This window comes from Lathyrus oleraceus, chromosome 2 (genome assembly GCF_024323335.1).
Source record: "Lathyrus oleraceus cultivar Zhongwan6 chromosome 2, CAAS_Psat_ZW6_1.0, whole genome shotgun sequence".
NCBI lineage: Eukaryota > Viridiplantae > Streptophyta > Magnoliopsida > Fabales > Fabaceae > Lathyrus > Lathyrus oleraceus.
The window spans coordinates 472,496,442-472,506,734 of NC_066580.1; the positions used below are offsets into that span (position 1 = coordinate 472,496,442).

The 10,293-nt window shown below is 33.1% G+C and overlaps 2 protein-coding genes across 2 annotated transcripts; both read left to right on the forward strand.

Moving 5' to 3' along the window:
- The first annotated feature begins 921 nt into the window (after positions 1–921).
- Positions 922–3,078, forward strand: LOC127120512 (protein MAIN-LIKE 2-like). Its single transcript, XM_051050962.1, has 3 exons — positions 922–1,637; positions 1,719–1,809; positions 1,897–3,078. Exons 1-3 carry the CDS (start codon positions 949–951, stop codon positions 2,755–2,757), a joined length of 1,641 nt encoding a protein of 546 aa, XP_050906919.1. The 5' UTR covers positions 922–948; the 3' UTR covers positions 2,758–3,078.
- Positions 3,079–6,189: 3,111 nt separating this feature from the next.
- LOC127120513 (homeobox-leucine zipper protein HAT22) lies at positions 6,190–7,681 on the forward strand. Its single transcript, XM_051050963.1, has 3 exons — positions 6,190–6,779; positions 6,876–6,955; positions 7,145–7,681. The coding sequence occupies exons 1-3, from the start codon at positions 6,327–6,329 to the stop codon at positions 7,446–7,448; spliced, it is 837 nt and encodes a 278-aa protein (XP_050906920.1). The 5' UTR covers positions 6,190–6,326; the 3' UTR covers positions 7,449–7,681.
- Positions 7,682–10,293: the final 2,612 nt, after the last annotated feature.

Sequence of the window (10,293 nt, forward strand, 5' to 3'; positions counted from 1 at the left end):
TGTCACATTTTTGCATCATCAGATTCCACCAAGTCTTCCCCAAGACAAGACAACTCCCACCTAGTCTGCACCTAAGCATGCCAACACTGCCACGTAGTCTGCACCTATTCTGCAAGATTCCCACGCATGCCTCACACTTGTCACGTTTCTGCGTCATCAGATTCCACCAAGTCTTCCCCAAGACAAGACAACTCCCACCTAGTCTGCACCTAAGCATGCCAACACTGCCACGTAGTCTGCACCTATTCTGCAAGATTCCCACGCATGCCTCACACTTGTCACGTTTCTGCATCATCAGATTCCACCAAGTCTTCCCCAAGACAAGACAACTCCCACCTAGTCTGCACCTAAGCATGCCAACACTGCCACGTAGTCTGCACCTATTCTGCAAGATTCCCACGCATGCCTCACACTTGTCACGTTTCTGCATCATCAGATTCCACCAAGTCTTCCCCAAGACAAGACAACTCCCACCTAGTCTGCACCTATGCATGCCAACACTGCCACGTAGTCTGCACCTATTCTGCAAGATTCCCACGCATGCCTCACACTTGTCACGTTTCTGCATCATCAGATTCCACCAATGCATGCCAACACTACCACGCATGCCTTACACTTGTCACATTTTTGCATATTCAGTTTACTTGAAAAAGAGTATAAATAGAGGGTCATTCTTGCAAGTTTTCATCTACCACTAACACTTTTATTCAGAGAACTCAGGCGAAACTTCTCATCCACCAAGCTTCTTCCTACATTGCAGTCATGTCGCTTCTTACCATGGGCCAAGAACACAGAGGAACTAGGGCAAACATTGCCTCATTCGTAAGTTTTTCTTGAACATTGCCTCTTTCGTATGTTTGTAGTTAGTTTTTTAAAAGTCCAATATAATATTTTTTATATTGTTTGTTTTTAAAGGATCCCAAGAAATTTCGTCAACGTTCACACCCAATGCCTTATCCAGACCCATGGTGCGTACCTTACATAGAGCGTGCGGGTTTCGGTCATGTAATGCATGTCGTAAATGCCACCATTGATGCCAAATTCATTTTGGCTCTGTGTGAACGTTGGAGACCTGAGACACACACCTTTCACCTACCAACTGGTGAATGTACCGTCACATTAGAGGACGTGTACATGCTTTTAGGTCTTAGAATAGATGGTAAGCCTGTCACCGGAAATGTTCAACAGCCTAACCAAATATGTGTTGAAATGTTGGGGGTAGATCTGGTCGAGGGTGAGGGGTCTGCCAAAGCAAGGGGTCAGGGTATTAAATTATCTAGCCTACAATTGTACCACGACTCCATAACTTTGACTGAGGAATCCTCCGAACAAGAAAAAGTCATAAAAACCCGGGTTTACATTATGCTATTGTTTGGGAACTTGCTATTTCCCGAAGGGACGGGAAATAGCATAAATTTTATGTACTTGAGTTTGCTCGGGGACATTGATAGAATAAGCACATATAGTTGGGGTTCTGCAGTATTAGCATTCCTATATAGCTCTTTGTGTAAAAATGCACAAAATGAGCACTGTACATTTTCTGGATGTTCTTTTTTGCTTCAAACATGGGGGTGGTGGAGATTGCCGAGGCTAGCCCCAGAAAATCCTAATGACTACTCCTTCCCCTACGCAACTAGGTAAATTTATGATCTTATTTCATTTTGTATATTTATTCTATAAATATTTGTAACTAATATTATTTATCTTCTTTTGTTTAGGTTCATTACAACCGGACTGGATTACAGTCTTACCCCCAAAAATAAAATTATATTTTATCGTCAACTGTTGGATCGTCTCCGAGCACAGGATGTATTACCACTAAATCACTCAACTTCTAACTGATTTATTAATGTCATGCATTATCGATAAATAACATATTTACTTTTTTCTTTGCAGTTTATTTGGAGGCCATATTTGGGATTGGAACATCAACCAAACCCCGAAGATGCAGCTGTTTGGACAGCAAAAACGGCCATAATGCGGTTCACCACTGTGGAGATGCACCAAAGTGACCGTGTCAAGCTTCAATTCGGAATGCATCAAGACATCCCAGGCCCCCCAATGTCCATGGAACCTTGGCATCTAAAAAAAGTCAGCCACCAGTGGTATGCCCAAAATTGGAAGGAATTTGCTAAGGAGTTTCGAAAAATGTGGAAAGACCGTGCCCACTATGTTCTACAATTTCCGGTGGCGCCCAACGAAATGAAGCCGACAAGGGAATATGTGGAATGGTATAGAGCAAATACCAATCCAGAAATGATTGTGTCTGACCCGTTCTATTTGGACGATCCCCGGATGCAACAACCATATTTCCAACAACAACAACCACCACAGTATTCCCAACAACAACAACCACCACCTTATTACCAACAACAACAACCACCACAACCATTTTACCAACAACAACCACCACCACCTTATTACCAACAACAACCACCACCACCATATTACCAACAACAACAACCACAACACATGTCCACCCCCCAACCAAATCAACAATACATACCACAAACTCAATCCCAATACCATGAAGACTACCAACAACAAACTCAACATTCCCACCACCATCAACAGTCCCAACACCTACCACAATATCAATCCCCTACTTCCACCAATCCCAACAATTCCAACACGGCAATTTCCCAAGCTCTTCCAGTCCTCCACCTAGCCCCGACACGGGTATACAAGAGGACTACCAACAGGACTACTACACACCACAACAAACATTGCACTTTGGCCAACCCGATTCAACCCTAAACTACCAAAGACCACAATTCGAGGGCGCACCCAGCAGTAGTCAGTTTGTCCCACCGAGACAAAGCTTCGAGGGCGCAGAGGGGACCCGTCTTTCCTACAGCACTGAAGGGACTTCGACCGAACCACAACGGCAAGCGGCAAGGGGGCGCGTTAGGGCAAGGGGTGGTAATAGGGAAGCACCACCACCACGTGAACCGTCTAGGCGAGTAACTAGACCTCCCCCGTGCGGATCGTACAAGGGACCGCATCATATGTGATTAATCATATCTTTGTAATATTTGCCTTGTTTATTATTTAAATAAAAATATTTTCTGTTTATTATCTTTATATCTTTATCTTTATCTTTAAAAATATTGTCTATCATATCTTTATACATATATAAATTAATTTTTTTTCCAAAAATTTACAAATAATATTAATTACTTATAAATTATATTAATATATATATATATATAAATTAATATATATATATAAATTAATATATATATATATATATATAAATAAAAAAATTTAGACAAAATATATGTGTCAACATAAATTAATATACTTAATAAAAAACATAAATTTATAAATAAAAAAAAATTAAAAAAAAAAAAAACATTAAAAAAAACATTAAAAAAAAAAAAAAAAAAAAAAATGGATTTGGGCATAGGCGCCACCCCTAGTGGCGACTTGCCCTCCCCATTAAGGGTAGGCGCCAACTAGGGTGGCGCCTAAGGGTAAAAAATGGCCAATTTTGGCCATTTGTGTAATTATTTTGAAAAATTGGATATTTTTGAAATTTTTTTGAAATTTTTGGATATTTAAAAAAAAAATTCTAGTTTCAAACCATAATTTCTTCCGACCTTTATCTTTAGTAATCTCCATTCCTCTGAAAACACCATAAACTCTGTTAAGATGGGTTGAGACCAACTTAGCGGTTTCGCAAAAATCAAAATAAAACAACCATTTTTTTCACGAAAGATACCTCCACAAAAAGTGGTACCAAAGTTCGCACAAGCAGTCCCATCAATATTACATTTCAGTCAATCATCATTAAGAGGGTTCTAGATAATTTCAGAGGATATGCCTGATTGGAAGGATTAATGGAGATATTAAATTTTTTCATTAATAAGAAATCTTCTCAAGAATGTTTGTAAGTGAGCTTGGAATTAGAAACAAATAAATGAATCTGATCTATCATGCTAGCACAAAGTTGAATTGAGGTTGATGCTCTTTAAACCTAACCATGTTCGTAGGACTCCAAATAGAGTTCAGTAAGAAGATACAAGCAGATTTGATCAATAACGAATTTTGAGGGGAACTTCTTGTAGAACAGGTTTGAATAACCTTAGCAGTGCTTGAGATATGATAGTTGAGATTGAGAATCTTATCAAACCATTTCCATAATTTAACAGCGTATGGACAAGAGAAGAATATGTGATCAATGTTTTTCAGATGCCATTTACATATCGAACACATTGACTACGATCAATGTAATATTTAAAAAATAAAATCCAACGTGGCACGGTTTAAAAGTAGGAAAAACCGATTTGAGAAAAATATTCATAGATGAACTAATATGACTCTGTTAAAAAAAATTAATTTGAATTTTATAGTTTTTGTGAGGAAGCAAAATAGATCTACACTAAAAAAAACAAAAATAAATATTTGTCTAATTATAAGTTCAAAATCAAAAACTCCACCAAAAAAGAATTAATCTTAAAATGGTAATTTGTCTAACTCCAAGTAATAATAAAGCTATTATCTAAAAATATAATAATAAAGCTACTATCTAAAAATATTACACATTTCTCTAAACCTAACTACAACCCATAGAAAATTTGATGCCAACCCTTTTATATTTCCGTCTGATAAATTATTTTAGCATTATCATTAACTTGGAGTAACCTAACTTTGGCTTAACATAGCCGACATATAATTCATTATTTGAACCTCTTATTGAGTTATAGTACTAAAACAAAGAAGTAGGTCCCAAACACTCGACATCAACTTTCTAGTTAAGCAAAGATCCGAATTCTCATTGATGAATCATATTCTGGCACCATTATAACTCATTAAAACTCCAATTGTGTGTTGTACCTACTTTCTTTAATCATATTTCCTATTTGAAACAAACAAACAGTGTACATCCCTTTCTAATCCTACACACCCTCATAATAACCTAGAAGAAAAACACGTCCAACACCATACCTTAAATTCCACATTCATTAAAAAAGTATGCAATATATTGGTAAGCAAAGTGACATGGCACCCATCTCTAACTAGTTCAATCAGAGATGGAGTGGGAGACAGTGCATGTGGCTGTGTTACATAACTTTGTCACAAACACACATGTATATTTATGTATACACCTGTTTCTAATCATGCTTTTAAATTTTTTTGATTGTTATGTTTGTTTGAGGAAATAACTTATGAAGCAATCTTTCCATGATTAATGCTTCTAGTTGGATACCTTATCATTTACATAGTGTGAGATGTCTAAAGTGGATGAGAATATTAATAAAGTATTTTTTTATCAATAAAATCAAAAAGTTTTAGTATAACCAATGATTAAATTCAACAAGTTAAAAAGGAGAATATAAAAAAAATTACATAAATTTACATACTTAAGAATTAAATTGCTATATTTCAAGAAGTTATACTTATTATATATTTAGTTAGAGAGAGAGAATTTAGTTTAAATATTAAATTAATAATTTAGTTAATTTGATGATACATATCTAATACCTTACATACATCAAACTTTAGAAAGATTTAAGCCTAACATTAATTGTTATAGAATAAAATTAATTTTACCGTTAAATTTTTTTTAATTAGCTTTAAATTTTAGTTTTAAAATTATTTTTTAAATTTAAATTTATTATTCAATTCACTTTTATATATATATTATTATTTTTTTAATTTAATTTTTATTAAACATATAATTTTAAAGTAAATTCACTTAAAATAAATTCTTAGCAGAGCATAATTAAATACTCTAGTAATACATAAATAAATTAGGTTAATAATTTATACTGTTTCAAATAATGTTTTAAAAACCAATTTGGTTATGGATCCTTAATTTATACAATTTTATATACGTACTATTAAATGTTAAAAAGAAAATACTCTCTCCATTCTCTGTTTTTTTATAAGCAAATTTATATTAAGACTATATTGATCAAATAACCAATTATTAAAAAAACATAAATGTCAAAATTTGTTTATAGATGAAAATAGAGAGTACAATGTTTATTGTGAAATGGAGGAAGAATAGTACTCCTATTGAGCTTCAAATGGTCAACCTTTGTATAAGAATATAATTATAAAAAAGACTTTTTTTTCTTTGTTTCAATATTTCCCATATTACACCAAGATTCGTGTCCCTAGACTCATTCCTCCCTTTGATTATGATTAATAATAATCATGGCCACCCACCCACCCACCCAACCCAACGCCCCCACACACACAAAAAAAAAGTCTCTTATTCATTCTCCACCTCCCTTTAAAACCATCACCATATTTCTAAATTTTTTCTAACACACATCCCCACCCTCCACCCTCTAAATCCTTCTCTCAATTATCAAATGGCTCTTATTAACAATAATCAAGATTCCAATAACTCAAATCTCCACCTTGTTCTAGGCTTATCTTTAACTACTCCAAAGGAAACAACTACCACCACCACAACCACCGTGAATCCCTACTATTCCTCCTCCAACGAGCCTTCCTTAACGTTGGGACTCTCCGGCGAGAGTTATAACCCTCCAAAAAATAAAACCTATGGCGAAGAGCTTTGTAGACAAACTTCTTCGCCTCACAGTGTTACTGTTTCTTCGTTCTCAAATGGGAGAATACTTCACGTGAAAAGGGAGAGAGACGAAGAAGAAGACATAGTAGAAGAAGAAGAGAGAGTTTCTTCGAGAATAATCAGCGACGAAGATGAAGATGGAACAAACGCTAGAAAGAAACTTAGGCTCACCAAGGAACAATCTCTATTACTTGAAGAAAGCTTCAAATTACACAGCACTCTCAATCCTGTAATTATTTTTTCTCATCTCTTCTCATTAATTAATTAATGGATAATTATTATGATTATTATTATTATTTATATATTTTTTGGATTGGATTTTCAGAAACAAAAACAAACTTTAGCGAAACAATTGAGTCTAAGGCCACGACAAGTTGAAGTGTGGTTTCAGAATCGGAGAGCCAGGTACGGAACTTTAACTTTTGATAAAAAAAAATCAACAGTTCCATTCTATATATTCTATATAGTACAAAATATATATTTTCATTCAATTAACTAATTATCTATTATTTTTCTATAATATTTTTACAATTTATTATTTCATCTTTTATAAATTTTTATAAAAAAATTAATTTTAATTTCTGTGTGTTGCAGAACAAAGTTAAAGCAAACAGAGGTAGACTGTGAGTTTTTGAAGAAATGTTGTGAAACATTAACAGATGAAAACAGGAGGCTAAAGAAGGAGCTTCAAGAGTTGAAAGCATTGAAACTATCTGCACAACCTTTATACATGCCTATGCCGGCCGCAACTCTGTCCATCTGCCCCTCCTGCGACCGGCTCGGCGGCCGCGTGGCAGAAGGTGGTGGTTCGAATAAGAAGATCATCACTGCTTTTACTATGGCTCCTAATTCTCACTTTTATAATCCTTTCAACAATCCTTCTTCTGCTACATGTTAAAAAGAACAGAAGAAATATAAGGAGGAGTATTATATTATCCCCACAACCATTATATTTTTTTGGTTGAGGAGGATGTGTTGTAACTAGTAATAGGTAGAAAATTACAGTAACTGCTAATTATAATTGTTTTTTAATTTTGGATTTTCTTCTCCTTTTATATGTTTATAAATCATTATAGAATACCTTGTTTTGAGAATCTAAAGATGTTATTAAATAGTACTACTATATTTTTTCATTGTTGAATATTTTTTCTTTCATTTGCTTTGAAGAGATTTTTATCTTGGCTCTTTGATTGAAAATTAAAACATGATGAATTGGTGGAGAATATTGTCTGAATTTTCGATTTGCATTTGCTGGCTATTTAAAAAGATACTATATAATTATGTTATTCTATATATGGATTCCTCCCATGATTTAGAAAATTATGACACGGTTTTGAAATTATAACTAGCTTCTTCCCACGTTTTGTATGCTTTAATATAAATTGTTAAATATTTCATTTTACAATCATTTTTACACATATTAGTAAGAGTTTAGTATTTATGTAAGCAAATGCTTAATTAATTGGATATCACTATTTATTTGTTTTATAACCTTCAACTTTGTTTAATCTGATAATTTAGAATTAGGTTAAATCATACTATACCCTTAATTAGCTTGTTCTCGTATTATAATATTGTTTTAAAAAAAATTTACACTTAAAAATAATTAAAATATTATTTAAGAATCACATAAAAACAATTTTAAAGTTTATTATATATTTAAGGATTAATAGCAAGTTGTGGCGAAAAAACATAATTGAATTCATGTCAACTGAAGACATCAAATCAAACATGAAACAACGTAACATGTATTATTCTATTCGAGATTAGTTACTATACACTGTCAGTGTAAAAGGTTTTACACCGTCGATTCATCACCATCATCCGTTTGTATTACTTTATAGATTTTTAAAATAAAAGTCAAACTTCTTTTAATATCCGACGTTTATGATTAACTGATGGTGTAAAATCCTTTTACACTGTCAGTATATTTTAATTAAACTCTATTCTAAAATAGACAAGGAATATTTATGCATAGTCTGCCTAAATAGTTGAATGAAACAACATTTTACAGACTTATAAATGAGTAAAACAAACATTTACAATATATTAAATCAAATTCTTGTACACATTTTCTATTTATCTTATTTAATTTAATTGTTTCATTTTTCATGTACTTCTTAAATTAGTAGTGAAACATCCCCACATTATTAATAGAATATTTCAATATTGATATAGAAATATGAAGATATTCTATTAATTATGCTCTTAATATTTTTGGAGTACTTAAATATTTTATTGCTAGAGTCAATTTTTTTGTCGGTATAATCGATTGGTGACAAAAAAATCACTATTAAAAATATTTAAAAATATATATATTTTTTAAAAAGTTATTCATTTATAAACATTAATAATTTATTTATATTTATATATGAATATAAATAAATATTACTGTTAAAAATTGAATTATAAATTAAATTGTTTATATAATTTAATTTAACTAATTGAGTTACCTGACTTGTTTGTAGTAATAAATAAATAAATTTTATGATAAAATAGATTAAATTGTAAATGTCTATGAGTGGGATGGGAGGTTGAGATTAAGTTAGAGAAATGTGGTGGATAGTGGATAGGGAAGTTAGGTCACGTGTTTTTGTCTGCAAATCAGTTAGTGAGTCACACAATATTTGAAAAGCAAAGTATAAAAATGAATTTATTAGGAGTAGTATAATCATGTGTATGCATATGTGACAATATTGTACGGTCTGATCTGATGAGATGCTTTGGCTTTAAGGGAACTGGTGGGTCACATTCCCACGTGATGATGGCCCAATGGGAATGGGTCTTTCTCTAAATCTTCACTGACCCATAAAACCCCGCCTCACACGTCATCTCAGGTTCTTTTCCCATTTTCAACGGCCACGATCTCTTTCACCTACAAAAACCTATACGTGTTCCCCACGCTATCATCATTCCAATTTTGAATGGACACTAGTATACCAAGCCAGAGATAATATTACATGTATGTATATTAGTATACTGTGAAGTGGACCAATAAATTTAATGTTTAGACTTTCCGGTTGAAAGATGACACTTTCCAGGAAACTGCTAACCTGCCTCCTCAGATCAGATCATCTCTTTCATCATCATATGGAAGGCCCGCCGAGTTCAACGGCTTTCTTCAAACAGGACTCCCGTAAACATACTTTTAAAGACAAAAAGCTAATAAATATCCACCTTCTCATTGGACCTTTATTATGAATTCTATCTCACCTTCTCTAAACTCAAAAGGACAGATTTTAATGATATGAAGTTGAAGATTCGGACACACTATAGTTCAATAAATCTCGGAATCTTTTTAACTGAAGAATACTCAATGCGATAAAAAAATAAGTTTAGATTACAACCTCGTACTTACACCCTTCCAAAATTGAACTCTATAACATCCTTTTTAGAATTCAAACCGATACAATTTCTGCATAACCTTGTGGTAAACCCTTGCGTTCATGATCATCTCACATATACGCACTTAATGGTAATCAATTATATGTACTTTAAAATTAATTATTTATGTATCCCTCTCCGCAACTGCTTTCCTATCTTTAAATAGATAGAAAACTTGTTATTTAATCCCGTATATATAAGAGTGTTAATCCCCTTTAATAATAAGAAGACATTATAGTTTTTAAATATGTGTAATGTTAGATATACTTTATTATGGTATAAGAGATAGAAAATAGCTCTTGTTACTTTCTCTTCCTCTTTTGATTCCACGTGACACGTTTGGCCTGCCACGTATCCCT